The 23,128-nt window shown below is 42.6% G+C and overlaps 1 protein-coding gene across 1 annotated transcript in view; it reads left to right on the forward strand.

Annotated features, from left to right (window-relative positions):
• Positions 1–23,128, forward strand: part of LOC126119013 (nephrin-like) — a 388,927-nt gene that overhangs the window by 329,481 nt on the left and 36,318 nt on the right. Inside the window, exon 7 of the mRNA XM_049915059.1 lies at positions 16,505–16,798. Coding sequence (XP_049771016.1) covers positions 16,505–16,798 — 294 coding nt within the window. The remainder of the gene's footprint in view (positions 1–16,504; positions 16,799–23,128) is intronic.

Raw genomic sequence — 23,128 nt, forward strand, 5'->3', positions numbered from 1 at the left:
ACAGATGTCTTCCTTGTATCAGTGGGTGCACGTTACTTAATACATGGCCTGGGACAGTATTTTCCTTCAGTGTTTCCTTTTTCCGCTAGTGAACTGAAACTGTCGAAGGTGAAGTCTCTGCGAAGAGACCCATTTTCTGTTATAATACTTTTTGTAGCTCATAGCTTACCAATAAAACTGAAACGAAAGTCCTTTTCATATGGCTTTCGATGTCGAAGGCTCAGTTAGTAACTTTCCATTATAACAGAGGATGGAACCAATCAAGAAGTGAATCATTTCTAGATGGTAAGTGAAACATAGCGCTTCTATTAGCATCTTCTGACGTATTTTTCTGCATGGGTCAAATTCTCGAAGCGATGAACTGAAAACGGACAGAGATAACGTCCATAACACATCATGAAAGGAACAAGTAGTATCCATACATTAAATGAAGGCAGAGATGAACACTGTAGAATAATTGGCTACTGTGTAGCTATAATAGTCTATGCAACATTTTTTGACGAAGTATGAGTTACAGTCATTTCTGTTTTGAATTTAACAATGAATAATTTAGGCAAGGTTAGGTGGCTTTCATGGTATTTGTCTTTGCAGGAGTCCATAACATGAAAACATCAGTTTAGAGCTCCTGTACCTGTTTAGAATTTCAGACACATCTCAAAGACACTTCACATTAGTAGTCTGATATGGGATACGACTACAGCATTTATCTAATTACTAAATTAGTTAATTTCTATTTACAGCTGCCAGTATTTCTTTATTGGGAAGACTCGAATTTCAAATGTTCCTTATTGTTAAGCAAAACTAACAAATACAATTATGCGCATAGATCATTACTCCAAACATGAAGTGAGTACGAATAGTGAACATTTCACAGGAAAAATAGCTGTACGAAATCTATTAAAAATCACGACAGTAACATATACGTAAAACTTTTGTTGAAAAAGAAGTCAGACCAAATACTTCGAACTACATAAAAAGTAACCACATTCAGAAAACGTAAGATAAATTTTTATTTTAATATATTTGCAAAATAAGTAAGAACAAGCTTAAAAAATTTCAAACCATGACTCATTAGTGAAAAGTGACTAGAAGCACTTTTGCAAACCTACAGTTTACACCCCAATTATAGATAGTTCTTCTCTCGAACAGTTATCAACTGTTTGTCTGAAAGTCATTAGCGGTTTGTACGTCTGAATCGTTTACTTTAATCGCTATTATCTAATACAAGGTGAAAAATTTTGTTTTAGAAAGTGTGAGACAATGCCAAAAACAACAGTAGTGCCAAGAGATGTTCCCTTATCTTTCTGAGCCCCGCGGGGTAGCCAAGCGGTCTCAGGCGCCTTGTCACGGTCCGCGCGGCTCCCCCCGTCGGAGGTTCGAGTCCTTCCTCGGGCACGGGTGTGTTGTCCTTAGGGACCGATGATCTCAGCAGTTTGGTTCCGTAAGATCTTACCACAAATTTCGAAATTTTATCTTTCTGCACCTTCTGTAGTGTGTTCTTTGTTCTTTTCTTGCACTAGATCCAGGAAAACAAGAGAAGGAATGATTTATAAAATTTGAGACAATATGTTACTTTTGTTGAGAAATTATCGTTTTCGTACAATTATTCAAGTTCTATTGCTGATGGACATTACTTAGCTTCTCTTTGAAGTTGAATCATCAGGTATAGAATAGTAAAATATTACTGCTATATGAAGAGGTTATATTAACGTGTATCATTTCTTACTGTACAAAATAAATTTTTCCTACACTATGCTTCTACTACATAAATTAAAACATACAAAAATCTCTTTTTTATTTCTTCTTTAGCGGATACAAATACACGGTTTACACATTTCGTGAAAGTAAGATCTGCTTTATTTCAACAAACTGAATTTACAACTTTCAATTAAGTTTGTGTGTACTTCAATATTTGTTTAGTTGTCCAAATGTGAAGCTCACTTTCTGCATATCATGGTCTATTATGTAGAGGATTATGTATATGCAATGATATTTGCTCTTTGTACGAGAAATCTGCTATCAAAGTCTTTAATTAAATATCGCGTTTGCAGGAATGAACAGCTCTTGAGAAGAAGTATTATTTTTCAACTCCATTCTGTGATAATGCTGGTTAATTGCTGATTAGTTCTTTCATTCCTTACAGGTAATTTATTTTCTCAGTGCAGTGTGGTGTTCAGCGTAGTTAGACTTGTCAGCCCATTCTTTCTGTGAAATGTGAAATGGCATCATTTGTTATGAGTCGATGTGCGGCTTAACTTATCAGATCATATACGGCTGGAAAGCAATGTCTGTAGGCACACACATCCCATTCAATTTCACCAAAATACCAGTGAGTAAGTAGATATTTAGTACGCACGAAATATAACGTACTCAACTGCAAATTATGGAGATAGGGGCATCTCTCTATGTCATCCAGTCCGATACTAAATACAGTACAACTAAGGCGATGCAAAGTGAGTCAACTTATAGAGTTTAACGGTAAAAATTCACATTGATTATTTACGGTTATTATAATACTGACAGTGATATTTTAATGAAGCGTATACTACTTGCCTCGAATTACTTCGTTTTTGTCTCGTGTGTTGTAGATATTTATGCTCCTTTCAGGCTGCAGTGGCCTGTTCGTGAAAAGTCACGGCGGGAAAAGTCGACGCAGCTGTTCCCCACAGAACAAATGCCATAGTTCGTAATGATGGGCAACTAAGCAGAACGTCTATCCTTTAAAATTCTCTATGTTTCAGATTATAGAATCAAAATATACGGGAGGAAAAACTGAGTAAAACTCTGTTTGCATTCTCTAGATGCAAGAAGGTATGTTTCCACGAAGGAGCACTCTGGCAGGCGATAGTATGATTTTTCTTATTTTTTATTTCACTGTGCTCATGATGAGAAGCCTTCATAAGAACTATCAGAATTATGTACTTTCATACTGACAGTGATAAACTAATTCAGTTTATACTAATTGACTCGAATTAGTTTGTTTTTGCTACGTGTGTAGTGGATTTACTTCATGAAACTGCTAAGTGCGCAGGTGTTACCTGGAAAATATTTTCGATGCTTTGACATTTCCTGATCTCGTATTGCCCATTTTTCTCTAGACACGACGACTCACTGTCTCTTACACAAATAATTTACGACAATTTGAAACTTTTTGTCACCTTGACAAATGTGTTACTTCGTCGCAAAAATGTAGCGACTTGTCTGTTGTCTTCTGCTGCGTTTTAACACGAGCTCTTTTTTACTATTCAGGATCATATTCATCTGGATGTGAATCCATAAAGATGCGTTAACCTCGTATTTTTCACTGTTCTTAGAATACAGACTTCCGTTAGTATACTCAAACGTTAACCAGCCTTTCAGCTCTGTAAGTTTATTGGTCGTTTCTGTGCTTCTGGGTAAACATTTGTGGGTAAACAAAGTGGATAGTCTTACAGACAATCTGAAACTGTGGTATAACGGTGGATAAAACGTCTAATTACCTTGGTGTTAGATTTTCTGAGTAAAGTTTCAGAATGAACCACAAAGGACTATAATATTTTACATATATTAGGGTCATAGGTCGTCTCCAGTTCGTTCATCACCGCAGCACAGAAAAATTTAGCTGCTTGGGCGTTATAGGGACTCTAAAATGCCTAAGCAACTAATGTTTTGTTTGCTATGGTGAATAGCTTTGGAAATATGCAGGGTGGGGGCAAATAAAAGGAGTGGATACAATTGGAAGTGAATGTATGCATATAACCACACCCATAATCAATACGCCACGTGCACGCTCAGCGCGTGATCCATACCGAATCAAAATGTATTGTGGGCTGTGTCAGTGTGAGTGGAGCAGTGAAGGGGGACGATGATACTCACAGTCCTGCAGCAGGTGTTCGTCGTGGAATGTTACGTGACAACACAGTCGTGGAAACGGTGTGGTCAGTTGTTTTCTGAGGAGTTAAATGGTGTCAAAGTGCCAGCAAAGACTCCCACGCAAACTTAGTCAGAAAATTTGAACAAATCAAAGCAACATTCCGAAACGTGCCTGCACAAGTGTCAAGAGATGATTGGTGATCACGTCCAACATCTTCTATAGTCAGGTTAGTAATTTCTATCTTTCCTCAGCTGTGATTCCTTGTACCCTGGAACTCTGTTGTCTGGACCTCTTCCATTTGCCCCACCATGTAGTTACTCTGTTCTGAATACCTGTCCTACCGGGGTGTCTACGAATCTGATGCCGTTTGCTACACAACATTCATACAAATACAGTGAAATCGGCTGAAACATTTAACTTACAAATAATAAAGCTATTACATAGAAAATATACATATCAATCCCCAGATCCTTGTTTTTTCGCTAACATTTTCTGCTTTGGCCTCTTTCCAAACCGTATTCCTCGATCTCACGGTTCTCGCTCTGTCCATTTCTCCCTACCTTTCGCCTAGTCAGCGCCAACGGCTGTAGCAAATTCGCTGCACCCGCTGAACTCCCACACCTCATTCAGCTCTAACTGCGGCCGACCGCTCTGTCGGCACCAGCCGTTGCCATGAATGCTCCTTTCAGTGCTCTGCTCGCCGCCGTAGAGGGCGTGGCCGGAGCCGCCACGCACCGCGTATATCAGTATCCGGCTACAGTCCAACTTACTCGACAAGTGTGCCTGAGTTTAGTAGCCCAATATAAGTCAAGCTCATTCTCCACAAAGAAAGCAGTAACCACGCTTCTACCAACATCCTTCACGAACGCTCCTTTCAGTCCACAGTAGCGCTTTCTTGAAAAGTCGGGATAGAAAAAGTCGACGCCGCGGTCTGCTACATATCACTTCAGTATGTCAATGTCATTCTGCAGCAGCAGCAGCAGCAGCAGCTCGGCTACTTTCGACATTGAAAGAGCTTGTATGCACAGGCAGACAGTGAACCCTTCGACATTTTTTTATTTTTTTAAATTTTTTTTTATTTCAGACTTGTCCTCCATGGAAGGTTCCGATGAACGGCTGTAGAAATGCATACAGCAAACAAATAGCGCAGTATAAAGGTCAGGAAAGTAGGCTGCGTGGGTGTGGGCTGTGTTCTCCGTCGGACGTGGGCGATGTGGACGATAGAAGAGGCGGGTCCACCATTCTCTGGCGCTGTCCGGAGTTCCCTCTTAATGTCCCGGCGTCGTAGCTGCTGACGTATACGTATGGCAGGCGGCGTGCACGCATTGCCCGGGAGACAGAGCGCTGCGCTGTACTCTCCGGCATGCGAGGCGAGCTGAGACGACAGGATGCGGCTGCAATGCGGCCACGGGCGGCCAGCATGTCTTCTCTAAATGTGGAAGGTCACGTCGTTCCAGTGGCTCGGAGATGGCGTTGCCCGGAGTCGGTGTAGTCTAACGGTGAGGCGCAGGTTTTGCTTGTCCCGGCCGGGTAGACCGGTAGAGGACCCTTCTTCGCGGTCCGGTGGTGGCAGAGTTCAAAGCGGGGATTCCTCGACTCACACACGACGGGCGACGTGTGTGGGCCTGTCGTGCTGAACGTGACGCACGTACTCGGCTGAACCAGCGTTTAATTGCTGATTCTCGGAGATGAACTCGCGAAATGGCTGCGTTTGTGGCTGCGAACCATCTGGAACAGGGAAATGACCGTTGCCTGGCGTATTCGTCGACTGGGCAGAAGTCAGTCAGCGGCTTTTCGAAGTCTGGCCCCATGGCATTAATACCCGGGACGATGTCACGGAAGTCTAGCTGCTGCTGAGCGGTGCTATCAAGCAGGGGCGACGGTCGTCAGCGGCCGATGCCCTCGGCTTGTTGCTTGATTTCGGCGCACGTGGTCCGACTACACGGGAGCTGATCATGCAGTTCAGTGACTAGCACCTGATGTCTCGTTACAGTCTCGTTGAAGCTCTGGGCTCCGAATTCTGCTCCAACTTCTATATTTTTTTCCCCGTTAAACTAGTGATAAGAGAAAATTTACACAAGAATCTAAGTGGGAATAACTAAAGCATCGTTACGAAGGGATTCGGTTAGGGTTTGAAAGTGGCTGAGGATAGTGAATCTACCACACGCACACATACACACATACACATACACACACACATACACACACACACACACACACACACACGCACACACGCACACACACGCTCGCACACGCATGCAATCACACGCACGTACAGCTACTACGTTGCTGAGAGAAGTTGTTACTCTTTCTCATATTAGAACAGCTTTGGATTATACATACTTTACGTCAGTTGTTAGTTTTGTCATTTTTTGTTCGCGCGTGCGCCCCACGAACAAATAAATGACAAACTAATAACGGAGGTAAAGCATGTATAATCGAAAGCTGATTTACTATGAGAGAGAGTAACAGCTTTTCTCAGAAAAGTAGTAGTTATATTTCTTTCTACCTCAATTCTGCGGTGAACCAAATCATTTATCTTATCAGTGCACCTAATTTTGAAACTCCTATAGCACCACATGCCTGAAGCTTCGTTTATTTTCCGGTTTTCCAAGATCCCATAATTCACTGTAATCAATGTTGCGATCCAAACAAGCATTCTCAGAAATTTACGCTCATGTTCAGAGAAAAACGGAACACCTTAAACAGCTAGAGATAGGAGGTTATGTTTTGCGGAAATGATTAGGATTTCATTCATCTCGGGCCAGAATGCGTCCTGTTGGCTGGGAGACATAGGATCCGCCGTAGGCCCTAATAATTTGTTCCATGCGTGATGGCATTGACACGTATAAGGCTCAAATGGCGTCCTGTGGTACACCCATCCACGGTACATTCACCTGGTTGCAAAGATGATCAGTGGTGGTTGGCATTCGTGGCGTTTTAATTGTGTCGGCTCGATGTAGCAGCACGCCGGAATGTGTAAGCAGCCCTTGTTTAAAATTGAAGCACTGGTGTTCGAAGTCTGTCGGTCTTCTTTACTTGTAACCCACAGCGACTGCACCGCTCTGAACCGCAAGAACTCTCTTCATCTGAAACAGTTAACCAAATATACTCCGCGTGTTCGCCACAGGCTGATAAGCTTACGCGAACTGGATAACTGTAGTTCTTATGCCCGGTTTGAGAAAGAGTTTTCAAAAGCAGATAATAGGATATCTTGAATTATAAAGTCCATCACTCAGGCTGATGCCACATCATAGCTTTGCGAGGCTGTTGATTTATTAATTAATATAGCGTCGTCAAGGCGTAGCTACGGTGTTAATTCAACGACTAATACGACGTAATTCCTGAGATAAAATACTCTTCGCACAACGTACAGAAAGCGTCGTATTTTGGTGCAAACTTTCTGTTCAATGTTAATAAAGTCACTAAATCCCCTTTTACTTCCGCGTTTTCTTAAGAAATAGTTAATTTCACAATTACACAGTAAATTTCCATTAAATGATGTAGCCGACACGAAGCATTAAGGTTATATTGGAGTTTATTGAATTTCGTAATTATTGAAACCTGTCATTCAGGAAGTGGGAGAATACAAGGTCTACCTGTCAGGAGTCAAAGCAGGAATAGCACAATGAGGTGTAGGGCTTTACATCAGGAAAGAAATGGAACCCAGCGTAGTTGCAATAAGGTATGTAAACGAACGACTGATGTGGATAGATTTGACAGTGTCTAGCAAGAAATTTAGGATTGTGTCAGTATATTCGCATTGTGAAGGGACAGATCAAGATAAGATGGATAGTTTCTATGGGGCACTCAGTGAGGTAGTTGTTAGAGTAAAGGACAAGGACAGTGTTCTGCTCATGGGTGATTTTAACGCCAGGATTGGAAATCGAACAGAAGGGTATGAAAAGGTTAAGGGTAAATTTTGAGAGGATATGGAGGCCAACAGGAACGGGAAACAACTCTTGGATTTCTGTGCCAGTATGGGCTTAGTAATCACAAACTCCTTTTCTAAACATAAGAACATTGACCGGTATACTTGGGAAGGCAGGGGAACCAGATCTGTCATTGACTATATAATAACAGATCAGGAATTCAGGAAGGCTGTGAGGGACACACGTGTATTCAGGGGAATCTTTGATGACACTGATCATTATTTAATCTGCAGTGAAATTGGGATTGTGAGGCCGAAAGTGCAGGAGGTCAGGTCCATATGTAGGAGGATAAGAGTGGAGAAACTTCAGGATAAGGAAATCAGGCACAAATACATAACAGCGATCTCAGAAAGGTACCAGTTAGTTGAATGTAGTCAACTACAGTCATTGGAAAAGGAATGGACAAGGTACAGGGACACAGTAGTAGAAGTGGCTAAAGAATGTCTTGGAACAGTAGTGTGTAAAAGTAGGATGAAGCAAACCGCTTGGTGGAATGATACAGTCAAGGCAGCCTGTAAAAGGAAAAAGAAGGCGTATCAAAAATGGCTACATACCAGAACCCAGGTAGACAGAGAAAGTTATGTTGAAGAAAGAAACAAAGCCAAACACATAATTGCAGCATCCAAGAAGAAATCGTGGGAAGACTTTGGAAACAGGTTGGACACTATGGGTCAAGCTGCTGGAAAACCAGTCTGGAGTGTAATTAGCAGTCTTCGAAAGGGAGGTAAGAAGGAAATGACCAGTATTTTGGACAGGTCAGGAAAACTGCTGGCGAATCCTGTGGATGCCTTGGGCAGATGGAGGGAATATTTTGAAGAGTTGCTCAATGTAGGTGAAAATGCGATCAGTAATGTTTCAGATTTCGAGGTAGAATGGGAAAGGAATGATGATGGAAATAGGATCACATTTGAGGAAGTGGAAAAAATGGTCAATAGATTGCAGTGCAATAAAGCGGCTGGGGTGGATGAAATTAAGTCGGAACTCATCAAATACAGTGGAATGTCAGGTCTTAAATGGCTACACAGGATAATTGAAATGGCCTGGGAGTCGGGAGAGGTTCCATCAGACTGGACAAAAGCAGTAATCACACCAATCTTGAAACATGGAAACAGAAAAGATTGTAACAACTACAGGCTAATAATAGTGTTTGAGTATAGAGTTGGTATGTTGCTGTGTCCTTTGATGTTCGTGACAATCACAGATCACGAAGCCGAAGTCTCTGCGTTAATCAGGTATCACACGATTTACTTTTCTTTCTCATGTAATTACTGCTCCTTTGTCTGGCTAAACCGTAAATGTTATTTTACTTCAGTTCGAAATTCTGACTAGTCTATACTGGAAAACGTTTAAAGCTTCAGATCTGTTTGAAACAATCTAATTGCGTTCAATTAGCTATTTGCTATTGCGACGTCTACAAGAGAGATTGAATTAACATCTCCATTGCAGTGTTACATTGTAGTCGCAGCGAACTTACAGCTCGATGCGGCTACAACTCTCTTCTTGGATAAATGTTATCTCTGATCTATCTATGGTCTGGGCTTTACCTTCGTAAAGAATATATTTTGATTTATTTATTTACAGTTTCAGGCTTCGTACCATCTGATAGTCTTTCATTTAATCCTTTCTTTATAATAAACGTTATTAGATACATAGTATTGGTTCCAATGGTTCAAATGGCTCTGAACACTATGGGACTCAACATCTTAGGTCATAAGTCCCCTAGAACTTAGAACTACTTAAACCTAACTAACCTAAGGACATCACACACACCCATGCCCGAGGCAGGATTCGAACCTGCGACCGTAGCAGTCCCGCGGTTCCGGACTGCAGCGCCAGAACCGCACGGCCACCGTGGCCGGCCAGTTAAATAGTATTCCTGTTAGTCAAACTTGCAATAGTGTTAATTTTGTTGTCAGTAGTTCCCGTCAATGTCAGGAAAACTAATTTTACTATATCTATACTACCTAATGGCTTTCATTCGGGGTTCCATATTTGGGGGGTTACACATTGGTTCACAGTGCTGCACCCGTCGCTTCAGAGTATGCCATAAATTTTCGTTTGGCGACAAGGCTGACTGACATCCTTTGTCACCAAGAAGGAACGTGTTCACCCTTCAGCAACATGTGGTCGTGCAATGTCTTGCTGAAAAATTGTCTGGGGCGTTGTGCAGAAAGGTTACGGCTACAGGTCGTAGGCTGTCATTCACGTAGGTCACAGTGGTCACAGTGCACTGGAGACGCACCAACACAGATTTGGGTTGTACCCAGTAGTACCCCACTGCATAAGGCCTTGAGTTGAAATATATGCCTTGTGCGAATGCAGTCACGGTGATGGCGCTCCCCCTGTCTGCGGCGAACTAAAATGCGGGCATCATTTCCAAACAAAAACAACCTGGATCCGTAGATAACACTAACATATGCCATTCCTGTCCTCAGTGACGTCTAGCATGTTCCCGCACATCCGACAAAAGTAGACGGAGAAGTGGACAACGCGCACGTAAACCATACCGTAATAAGCGGCGACGGACTGTGATCTCTGATAATACACGATATGTTACGCTGTTCCCTTGTTGCACCTCTCGGGGGTTGGTCCCTCTCGTCCTGTTCTACGTACCAATGTACATGTCCTGTGAATATGAACGTCCTATCTCTAGTCATTCAAGGTGTTCTGTTTTTCTGAATATGAGTGTACGTCCCCAGATCGTCTATATTTGGTACCCGCGAACTTCTCTTGGCCAACAGTGTTCCATTGCTCTGTTTGCCTGCTCTAATCTGCTTTTTTTGTATACTCCTTATTTCGTCCTTCATAAGTTAGTTCGCAGCCAAGGTAGTCGATACTCCCAATTACTTTTGTCTTTCCTTGGTTTATTCTCAAACCATATTCTATACTCATCAGACTGTTCATTCCATTTCACACGTCTCATAATTCTCATTCAATTTCACTGAGTACAGCAATGTCATCAGCAAACCTTATCCTTGACATCTTTCCGCCATGAACTTCATTCCCACTCATGAACTCTTCCCTTACTTCCGTAATTCCATCTTCGATGTGTAGGTTGAACAATAGAGGTGAATAGCTACAATCCCTGTCTAACCCCCATATTTATCCGAGTAATTTGTTCTGGTCTTCCATTATTATTATTTCCTCTTGGTTCTTGTACATATTGTATAGTGTCCTCTTTTCCCTATAGCTTAGTCCTATTTTTTTCTCTGAATATTGGGCCACTTTACACTGTCGAACGCTTTTTCCAGATCGTCAACTTTTGTGAAGGTTTTTTGATTGTCCTTAAGTCTTGCTTCCATTGACAAGCGCAATGTCCAAAATAGAACTCTGATTGTTTTACCTCCCAGAAAGCCACATTCATTAATATGTAACAGATCATCAGTTTGCTTTTCAATTATTCTGTATACTATTCTTGTTAGCAACTTGGATACACGCTGTGTTGAGCTGACTGTCCGATAACTGTCGCACTCGTCCACGCTTCCCATCTTCCGGATTGTTTTTATGACATTTTTCCGAATGTCTCATGGTATATCTTCTTTCAGACAGACTGTACACTCCAATTTGGATACTCATTTGATTTCTAGTTCCCGCAATGGTTTTAGAACTTCAGAAGTGTATTAGCCATCACTTCTGCCTTATTTCACAGCAAATCTTCCGAAGTGCTGTATAACTCATAGTCTAAAACTGATCACTAATTTCTTCCATATAGACTCCCATTTCTTTCTATAACATAATCGGACAGTTAGAATCATTCGCAGAGGCCTTGAGTGCACTGTTTCCACCTATGTGATCTCTGCATCTCCTTCTCTCTACTGTGCGATTAAAAGTGGAATAACCACCGTGATATTAGTTTTGACACTTTAGCTTTTAGTTTCACGGAAGTTTTCTTTGACTTTTCTGTATGTTGTATCAGACTTTCTGATTACTATTTAGTTTTGGATTTCTTCACATTTTCCCTGCAGCCGTTTCTTGTTGGCTTCCCTGCGCTCCCTACATATTATGCTCGTAAGTGATTTACTTTACTGTACTTCTGTCTTTTGCTGAAGATTTTTCTACATCCTTCTGGAATGTTATTTGTCTCAGAAGACCGTGTTACGCTTCGTGTAAGAAAGAGAAACGCACACCAGCAAGTGTCGGAATTCAACAGCCGCTGGACTGCAGACTGTCGAGACAACGGTTTATCATTGCGCGATATTGCTTTTCATGTCCGTCTAGATCACACGACTGTCACGCCATTGTAGATTCCATGGCTTGAGGAAGACGATACTCGGCGCTATGTTGGGTATTAACGGCCCCATACGTCTAGCACCCCAAAGAAAAGACAATAAGTTCTTCGGACTTGCAGGTTCAAGTTACATAAACGTGATTCCGGATACGGGCGCGTTTGCAGCCACGACGTCTGGAGTGCCTTGGAACTTGTTTAGGCTTTCCTTGACGGGGCAACAAAGAGAGATGTACCGACAGAAATGATGCCAACGACAACACTCGTGACAGATGTGAAACGATCTCGTCTTTTACGAGTAGTCCTCGTTCTGCGTAAGGCATGGCGATAGCAATACATGTGTTTGATTGCTCCAAGGACAACAGGCATTGTGAGCTAGCGTTCAGGATCTACATATGTGCATAGCACGTTGTCTGATCGTTGGGGTACTCACTTAAGAAAATTATTCATGGAATTGATGGGTCCTGTTGTACTGGGCCAACCGTTGTGGTACAGAAGTTCACAGAATGCATAACGTAGTGAGGATAGCACGAGTGAAGTGCAGAAAATTGTAGCTTAAAGAAAAATAAATGGCTCTAAGCACTATGGTACTTAACATCAGAGGTCATCAGTCGCTTAGACTTAGAACTACTTAAACCTAACTAACCGAAGGACATCACACACATCCATGCCCGAGGCAGGATTCAAACCTGCGACCATAGCAGCAGCGTGGTTCCGGACTGAAGCTCCTAGAACCGCTCGGCCACAGTGGTCGGCGAAATATAAATAAGAACTGATACAAGTACGCCTGCCGTTTGGGTTTTGTTCCACATACTGTTTAAGCAACCGCTGTCTCGAGTCGAACATGGAACCGAGGAGATCTTTTTCGCATTGTCGGTAATGTGACAGTCAACACATTCCTGTCATGTTAGTGCCAGTGGCTTCTTCAGAGTCTCCTTGCCACTAACTTTGAACATAATAATACAAGACAGGGTGTTATCGTGCTGACCAACCTCAATAAAGAAGAAGTTCGAGTGTTGCTGTAAGTAGCAAGCTCTCCAGATCTGTCACACTCTGGGAACATTCGGCCTGGCACGCCACCACTCGCCAGCTGATACGATTGATTAACCCTGGTACAGAGTTGAAGGTCCGCAGAATGACATGCCAGTGTCTGTCATCAGAGGTGAGTTCCTACATAACTGCTCTTGCGATTCTGTTTCAGTATTATGTACATATAAAATGTAAAATTTCGTCATTTCCTCTCCTTAATGTCATCGTCCGTACTTTTTATCTACACAATGAGTGTTCTAATGTGTGCGAACTTAGCTAACCACTTAGCGCGCAAATGGACAAAACTGTCTTCTCAAGCCCAGGGTGTGAAACAGACATTCTAAATAAATATGTACTTGGCCGTGTAAGGCAGCTTATATTAGGTGCGGGTCGTAACACAAATTATTATAAATGCTGCTGTCACGTAACTACAATGCATAAACTAATAAAAGTGGAAGTTTGGGATCCATTCTAGAAAGACTAAACAGCTATTCCCCTTTTTATTCTACATATAATTCATCAACTGTGCTTTCAGGGGTCAAGTGATACACAACAATTATGTTCGATTACTTTCGACATTCAATAACAAAATATATAACTCTTGGACATATTGAACAGACGATTATTAAAATCGTTATCTCTACATATGAAAAATTTTTATCACTGCAAAGAAAGATTAAATATCTTCATCAGCTCATTTACATTTACGTTGTTGTAGCTGGTCAACGCACTGACTTGCTGGAAAATAAATTTACTTTTTGAACCAGTGAAAAAATCTCTCATGTACTCAATGTGATGGTAGGTTAGTATCCAAGCTTGTGATATTCAAAGGTCAAAGCGTACACAAGTTGGAGTGAGCAATTCTAGACTCAACATTTACTGTGGCCTAATGCGCGATGGTACTTCACCATGCGGCGTCTGCATAGGCGTTGTCTCTGTGCTGGATCTGAAACGCTGATTCCCTACTCTGCCCTTGACTGAATTCATCCAGTCTCAACTTGCCTGTGTTGTGTAGAGCGTTAATTTTTCCGTAGTCAAAATAATAGCTGTTGCACACTCGCTAAGGCTTGTAGCGACGTCTAAAATGTCTCTGCCCGCAAAAATTCCCGCAGGAATATTTAACCACCACTCTGCTATCTGTCGCCATGATATGTGAAGCGTATCGTCTCACTTCACAGAAAGCAAAGCTCTCAATCTCTTCGCTATTTTCCTTACTCTTGTTGGGTCCTGCAATATTTAACTACAACTTTGCTATCTGTCGCCATGATAAGTGAAGTGTATCGTCTCACTTAACTGAAAGAAAGCTCTCAATGCCCTCACTGATTTCCTCACTCTTCTGTGGTCTGCCGTGAGACGAGAGAGAGAGAGCAAGAGAGATCTAGCCATTTTAGTTCTCAAAATGCTTTTATATAAGGGGGATCTCCCCACCGTGTCGCGACTGCTTCGCCCAGTACGGCTTCAGCCAATCACCGCCTCGCTAGAAGTGAATATTATTTTTCTTGCTGGGCCGCAGCTTAGCCCGCTTAATGTCGTGCAGCCTCTTAGCCTCGATCCCGGCCATAGTTATGTTAAAAGGAATAATGTATTCTTGTGGCCTTATCTCTTTCTGCGCTGAAGCTCGCCGTTCTCTTGTTAAATGGGGATTTCCAATGCCATTAACGACCAGCTCGGTTCGTCTCCAAAATGCGTTTCACTTTAACTTGTTTATTCATGCCACTGTCCATATGTTGTTGTTGTTGTGGTCTTCAGTCCTGATACTGGTTTGATGCAGCTCTCCATGCTACTCTATCCTGTGCAAGCTTCTTCATCTCCCAGTAACTACTGCAACCTACATCCTTGTGAATCTGCTTAGTGTATTCATCTCTTGGTCTCCCTCTACGAATTTTACCTTCCACGCTGCCCTACAATACTAAATTGGAGATCCCTTTATGCCTCAGAACATGTCCTACCAACCGATCCCTTCTTCTAGTCAAGTTGTGCCACAAACTTCTCTTCTCCCCAATCCTATTCAATACCTCCTCACTAGTTATGTGATCTACCAATCTAATCTTCAGCATTATTCTGTAGCACCACTTTTCAAAAGCTTCTCTTCTTGTCCAAACTATTTATCGTCCATGTTTCAGTTCCATAGATGGCTACGCTCCATACAAATACTTTCAGAAATGACTTCCTGCCACTTAAATCTATACTCGATATTAACAAATTTCTCTTCTTCAGAAACGCTTTCCTTGCCATTGCCTGTCTGCATTTTATATCCTTTCTACATCAACCATCATCAGTTATTTTGCTCCCCATGTAGCAAAACTCCTTTACTACTTTAAGTGTCTCATTTCCTAATCTGATTCTCTCAGCATCACCCGAGTTAACTCGAATACTTTCCATTATCCTCGTTTCGCTTTTGTTGATGTTCATCTTATATCCTCCTTTCAAGACACTATCCATTCCGTTCAACTGTCTTCCAAGTCCTTTGCTGTCTCTGACAGAATTACAATGTCATTGGCGAACCTCAAAGTTTTTATTTCTTCTCCATGGATTTTAATATGTACTCCGAATTTTACTTTTGTTTCCTTCACTGCTTGCTCAATATACTGATTGAATAACTTCGGGGATAGGCTACAACCCTGTCACACTCCCTTTCCAACCACTGCTTCCCTTTCATGTCCATCGACTCTTATAACTGCCATCTGGTTTCTGTACAAATTGTAAATAGCCTTTCGCTCCCTGTATTTTACCCCTGCCACCTTTAGAATTTGAAAGAAAGTATTCCAGTCAACGTTGTCAAAAGCTTTCTCTAAGTCTACAAATGCTAGAAACGTAGGTTTGCCTTTCCTTAAACTAGCTTCTAAGATACGTCCTAGGGTCAGTATTGCCTCACGTGTTCCAATGTTTCTTCGGAATCCAAATTGATCTTCCCCGAGGTCAGCTTCTACTAGTTTTTCCATTCATCTGTAAAGAATTCGCGTTAGTATTTTGCAGCCGGGACTCATTAAACTCATAGTTCCGTAATTTTCGCGTCTGTCAACATTAGCTTTCTTTGGGATAGGAATTACTATATTCTTCTTGAAGTCTGAGAGTATTTCGCCTGTCTCATGTATCTTGCTCACCAGATGGCAGAGTTTTTTCAGGAATGGCTCTCCCAAGGCTGTCAGTAGTTCTAATATAGTAGTTATATTGGTAGATACTGTTATCATAGTTTTCGGTAGATGAAATCAGCTGCAATTACCTTTTGTTGATATAATGTAGTTATTATTTTCTGAGGCTCTCATACGGTATCGTACTGTCGCTGTGGATCAATCTCACGTAAGTTCCGTAAAATACAGACACCTTACATTATGTTCCAGTTATAGCGGCCATGATGGCATGTGGCTAGTTACAGCTGTGAACTGGGCCAGAGTTTCCTGCGAAAGCCTGAAGACGCTGTGCAGTAGCAGGTGGAGCAGTGTGGTCTCCTTTGCTGTCCGCCAGACGCCCCGGAGTGCGTGCACGGGCAGCAGCGCGTGTGGGGGGCGGCGCGCCGCGAGACGGTGTCGGTGCCGTGCCAGGTGGAGGCGCAGCCGGCGGCCACGCTCTTCCGCTGGGCCTTCAACAGCAGCGCGGGCGGGCCCAGCTCGACGCCGGCCGCCGTCACCACGCAGCCGGGCCGCAGCGTCGCCACGCACACGCCGCTCAGCGAGCGCGACTACGGCACGCTGCTCTGCTGGGCGCGCAACGAACTCGGCACCCAGCTGCACCCCTGCGTCTTCCTCGTCGTTCCAGCAGGTTTGGGCATCGCACTGCGAGATGCGCGCTGCCTGATGACGGCCCGGCGCCGGAAAGTTCAGTGTGCGAAGTCTTTTAAGCTAATTCTCCAAAGTCTATATCCTGTAATGTTATGAAACCATGACGCACAACTGCCGTACGTTTGTATACTGCTCCGATCTTCACGAGAGGTAGCTCATGCAACGTGTTCGGCAGAGGAAAACGTGTCACGGATATGAGCCAGTTGTAAGAATATGCCCACTGGCCTGCTGTACACCGGCTGAGTTGTAAATATACGGTGTGTGGAAAATGCAGCTATTCAGGCAGGACAGTTCACCTCAAGGAAGGCAGCGTCTAGCAACCATTTTGTAGCATACTTAAGTGTGATGCCACTATTCATTGATGATTATCAACACACAACTGGCCATTAAAATTGCTACACAAAGAAGAAATGCAGATCATAAATGGGTATTCATTGGACAAATATATTACACTAGAACTTATATGTGATTACATTTTCACGCAATTTGGGTGCATAGATCCTTACAAATCAGTATCCGAAACTACCACCTCTGGCCTGGATAAGCCTGGACATTGAGTCAAACAGAGATTGGATGGCGTTTACAGCTACAGCTGCCCATGCAGCTTCAACACGATTTCACAGTTCATCAACAGTAGTGACTGGCGTATTGTGACGAGCCAGTTGCTCGACCACCATTGACCAGACGTTTTCAATTGGTGAGAGATCTGGAGAATGTGCTGGCCAGGGCAGCAGTCGAACACTCTCTGTATCCAGAAAGGCCCCTTTAGGACCTGCAACATGCGGGCGCGCATTATCCTGCTGAAATGTAGGGTTTTGCAGGGATCGAATATAGGGTAGAGCCACAGGTGGTAACACATCTGAAATGTAACGTCCACAGTTCAAAGTGCCGTCAATGCGAACATGAGGTGACCGAGACGTGTAACCAATGGCACCCCTTACCATCACGCCTGGTGAGACGCCAGTATGGCGATGACGAACACACGCTTCGAATGTGCGTTCACAGTGATGTCGCCAAACACGGATGCGACCACCATGATGTAAACAGAACCTGGATTCATCCGAAAAAATAACGTTTCGCCATTCGCGCACCCAGGTTCGTCGTTGAGTACACCATCGCAACGTTCTTGTCTGTGATGCAGCGTCAAGGGTAACCGCAGCCATGGTCTCCGAGCTGATAGTCCATGCTGCTGCAAACGTCGTCGAACTGTTCTTACAGTTGGTTGTTGTCTTGCAAACGTCCCAATCTGTTGACTCAGGGATCGAGACGTGGCTGCGCGATCCGTTACAGCCATGCGGATAAGATGCCTGACATCTCGACTGCTAGTGATACGAGGCCGTTGGGATCCAGCACGGCGTTCCGTATTACCCTCCTGAACCCACCGATTCCATATTCTGCTAACAGTCATTGGATCTCGACCAACGCGAGCAGCAGTGTCGCGATACGATAAACCGCAATCGCGATAGGCTACAATCCGACAAGTCGGAAACGTGATGGTACGCATTTCTCCTCCTTAAACGAGGCATCACAACAACGTATCACCAGGCAACGCCAGTAAAATGCTGTTTGTGTATGAGAAGTCGGTTGGAAACTCTCCTCATGTCACCACGTTGGAGATGTCGCCACCGGCGCCAACCTTGCGTGGATGCTCTAAAAGGCTAATCCTTTGCATGTCACAGCATCTTCTTCCTGTCGGTTAAATTTTTCGTCTGTAGCACGTAATCTTCATGGTGTGGCAATTGTAATGGCCATTGGTGTATTACATAAATAATTATTAACTGACCGTACTCACTGGAGTTGGCTGTCATTAACAGTTGTTCAGTACTCAATATATATTTTATTCATGTCTCATCAACCATCTATGATTTAAATCAGTGGACATCTGACGTTTAGAATCCCAAGCTTCTCGTGTCTCATTAAATATAAAATGTGAGATTTAATAAATTATTATTATGTTAAATTTAAAGTCCCTTTGGACGTTATTATTGCTACATTGGCCGTTGAGATTACAAGATACAAGAACAATTTGTTTTCTCCACAACCTCTTCATTTTCCGGCAGCTTATTCTTTGAACAAGGAAATCTGAAGGGATTAGGAGTGGCTATTAAATGATTCAGAGAAAACCTCATTTACCTTTAAATTTATTTAGAGATCTGTAGATTGTCGATTTCCACCATGCAGTCGTATATGCTAGTTTTATATGTCAAATACTTTGGAACCTGTAGTAGTACTTTATCATACTATCTTTCCATAAAATGGTGGATGAGCTAATTACAAGAAGCAGCAATCTGCTACGAATACGTAATCAGGACTAACCTCTGGTAATGTCCGCATCCTTACGAGAAGAAAGACAATTTTTACTCGATCAGAGAATTAAAAAAGTTCATAACTGCCTTGCTAAGAACTGTAAATGGCGGCGTATTGAAATACGTCGTAGTAAAATTACTATTCCTACATTAGCCTTTAAAATAAACATGAGATGTTACAAGCTGCAGCATTATCACGAGAAGTATTGTGTCTAAACGGATCTCCCCTCTCCACAAGGTAGAAAATCGCTTTTAAGAGCTTATCTTCTAAAGAAGGGTGTAAACATTTGGATTTCAGGTATGGTACACATCTCTACAAGGTCTCCAAGCATGATAAATAACTATGATTAATTTTAAAGTAAGATGATATTTATGTTAACTTTTTTTGTAATTGTTGAAATTTTCCCACCTCGTATCTTGAAAACTAATGAACACACCGAAATACTTTGTCATTTGATCACAAAAATACGTCACTCGACAAGGGGTGTTTGAATAATACGAAGTCTTATAGCTTTTAATGTGTATAAGTTTCGGGAGATGGTACTTTTTACAATATTTACAATGTTCGACTCATAACGAGTACAACGTTTCTAACAAAGCAACGAAAAAATTCCGAAATTCATGGAAGGTGTCTCCTCAGTGCCACTATTTTTCTTACATTCGTCGCACATCTTGATGCATGCTGAATGTTACATGAATCTCCTACTGCAACCCATCACTGAGAACTAGGACGCATAATACTTCTCGAACCGGAAGTAACAACACAAAAGGAAGTATTCTTGATATTGTTGATTTTGTTGTTTCGTTCCTTCTAGATCCTCAACATCGTGGCTATCAGCGTCTTTAAATTTACCACATGACATGAATAAGCTTAAAACATATAAAACGTAGACATGCCAAGAAGGTGACGTAAGAACGCATTCGCTGTCTCGCACTATTATTCACAATAGCACACACCGTTGGCACACTAGTCCAGCCAGCTCGTTGTCAGATGTCAGCTTGTTTAAATTCAGTGTATAATAGGCTTCACAGAGTAATCTTTTTCGATTCTGAAAGTAAGCTAAGCGCATAAAGGTGTGGATATGCGGCAACTGAGAAGATCGTAAGACCAACACTACGTCTTGTAAGGTCCAGTTCCAATGCGACCAGCCGTGAGTTAGCGATGTACATAAGGTACAAAAGGGCAATGTATTGAAGGAGCTGTCATCTGAATGCAGGTCATTCATGTGAAAACGTTTCCGACGTGATTATGGACGCACGACGGGAATTAACAGACTTTGAATGCGGAATAGTAGTCTGAGCTAGTATCATGGGACATTTAATTTCGGAAACCGTTAGGGAATTCAATATTCCGAGATCCACAGTGTGAAGAGTGTGACGTTTACCAATTTTAGGCATAGCCTCTCACCGCAGACAACGCAGTGAACGACGGCCTACAATTGACAGAGAGCAGCGTCGTTTGCGTAGCAATGTCTGTACTAACAGACAAGCAACACTGAGTAATATAAACGTGGAAATCAGTGTGGGACGTACGACGAATGTATCCGTTAGTGCAGTGCAGTGAAATCGGCGTTAGTGGGCTATGGCAGCAGGCAACCGACGCGAGTGCCTTTGCAGACAGCTTGACATCGCCTGCAGCGCTTCTCCTGGGATTGTGACCGTATCAGTTGGACCATAAACGACTGGAAAACCGTGATCCGGTCAGATGAGTCCAGATGTCAGGTGGTAAGAACTGATGGTGTTTCGTCGACTGTACGATGTCATGGACCCAATTTGTCAACACCGAGCGAGGTGGCGCAGTGGTTAGACACTGGACTCGCATTCTGGAGGACGACGGTTCAATCCCGCGTCCGGCCATCCTGATTTAGGTTTTCCGTGATTTCCCTAAATCATTCCAGGCAAATGCCGGGATGGTTCCTCTGAAAGGGCACGGACGACTTCTTTCCCCGTCCTTCCCTATTCCGATGAGACCGATGACCACGCCGTCTGGTCTCCTTCCCCAACCAACCAACCAATTTGTCAACAAGACACTGCGCAAGCTTGTGGTGGTATCATAACGGTATGGGCTGTGTTAAAATGGAATGGACTGGGTCAGCGACTGGAAATGGCAATGTTCGGCGACTTGGACAGCATTTTCAGCCATTCATGGACTTCATATTCCCAAAGAAGGATGGAATTTTAATGGAAGACTAAGCGCCATTTCACCGCTCACAACCTTTCGCGATAGGTTTGAAGAACATTCTTGACAATACGATGGAATAATTTGGTCACCCACAAGGACCGACATGAATCCCCTTGAACATTTATAGGACAAAATCTAGAAGTTATTTTGTGCACAAAATCCTGGGTGACAACCCTTCCATAGTTTTGGACGGCTATAGAGGCAACATGGCACAATATTTCTGCAGGAGAATTCCAACGACTTGTTGAGTCCATACCATGTCGAGTTGCTGCATTGCGCGGAGCAAAAGGAGGTCCGACGCTGTATTATTGTGAGAGACTGATCAGTATAAGCTGATAATGGTACACCTCTGGACTAGTGATAGCATCTTTGACTCGTAATCAGAACCTCCTCGGTCACAGGCTCTAATCCTACCACTGTTAAAATTTTGAATGTTATTCATCAGCAATTGCAGCTGAAGGCTTCTGGCATAAGAAGTTACCCACTTTCTGGCAAAGGCTTTGTCAAGGGGGACAGAGGAGCGGACACAGATTCAGAGCACCCTCTTGCCCTTGGGGTGGCAAACTAACCCTAAAAGGTAGAACAATCAGCAATGATATGCAGCATGAAGACGCAGAGGGCAATGGATACCTCCGCTGTAACAACACATAACGTGTATCCGCAGGACAGTTGGCATGATGTGGAAAAGGTGTAATGACGATCTTTCCACTGGCATGGAAATGTTCAAATTTGCAAAACGTTCACTCGCTTCACATTCCGTCGGGCATTTTTGTAATAATTGAATTAATGACCTGTGCAAAACCTAGATGGCAAGACTCACAGACAGAAATTGAGTTAGATATTTCTTTGTCATCCAGTGATTCACAATTAATTAATCAGATTAATTATAAACTTCAATAAATATAGTCAGTATCAGTAAGTGGTAATAATAACAATAATAATAATAATAATAATAAATACTACTGTACCACAATGATTTTTTTTTAAATTTGTGGTAAGTTGCTATGGGACCAAACTGCTGAGGTCATCGATCCCTAGACTTACACACTACTTAATCTAACTTAAACTAACTTACGCTAAGGACAAAACACACACACACACACACACACACACACACACACCCATGCCCGAGGGAGGACTCGAACCTCCGCCCGGGCGGAGCCGCGCAAACCGTGGCTAGGCGCGTGAGACCGGGCAGTTACCCTGCGCTGCTACAGTAGTTAACTGGACTAATGTCAAGGTAGTAAAGACTTAGCAGACAACCTACTTTGTAACTCAACACAATCATTTCTCAGACCACCATAGGAAGCGTATATAAAAGCTAAGTCCCAGTTCTTGCACATAAAAAAAATAACATATCAACAAAAAGCTTTTTTGATTCAAAGAGAAACTCGATAAAGTAAAAGTATATCTTATTTCATTTCACATGATCCCTCTGTGAAACAACGATATCATTAACCACCATCACAATAAGTAATTCTCTCAGTGGATCAAAATGACAATTTGGAAAGCGAGCGTTGAGGAATAAATGTAATTCAGCAGTATTAATATTATTCGAATATTTCAAAGTCATTTCTACGAAGTACTAAGTGCTTCAACTTATAACTCTCAGATAACTTCCAGCTATATTTGCTGCAGTAATAGCGTCATTGTAAATATATGTTGATTGCCCAAAACTTGTTTATATTGGATACATGTTTCTCGCTTTCTCTCTTTCTTTCGCTTTCATTATGCCCCACACTTCCCGAGTGAATAATTAATCTATGTAGATAGCTTCGATATGAGACACCACTCGACAGGTGAAATGAAAATTGTCTTTTTT

This window comes from Schistocerca cancellata, chromosome 1, assembly GCF_023864275.1.
Source record: "Schistocerca cancellata isolate TAMUIC-IGC-003103 chromosome 1, iqSchCanc2.1, whole genome shotgun sequence".
Lineage (NCBI taxonomy): Eukaryota > Metazoa > Arthropoda > Insecta > Orthoptera > Acrididae > Schistocerca > Schistocerca cancellata.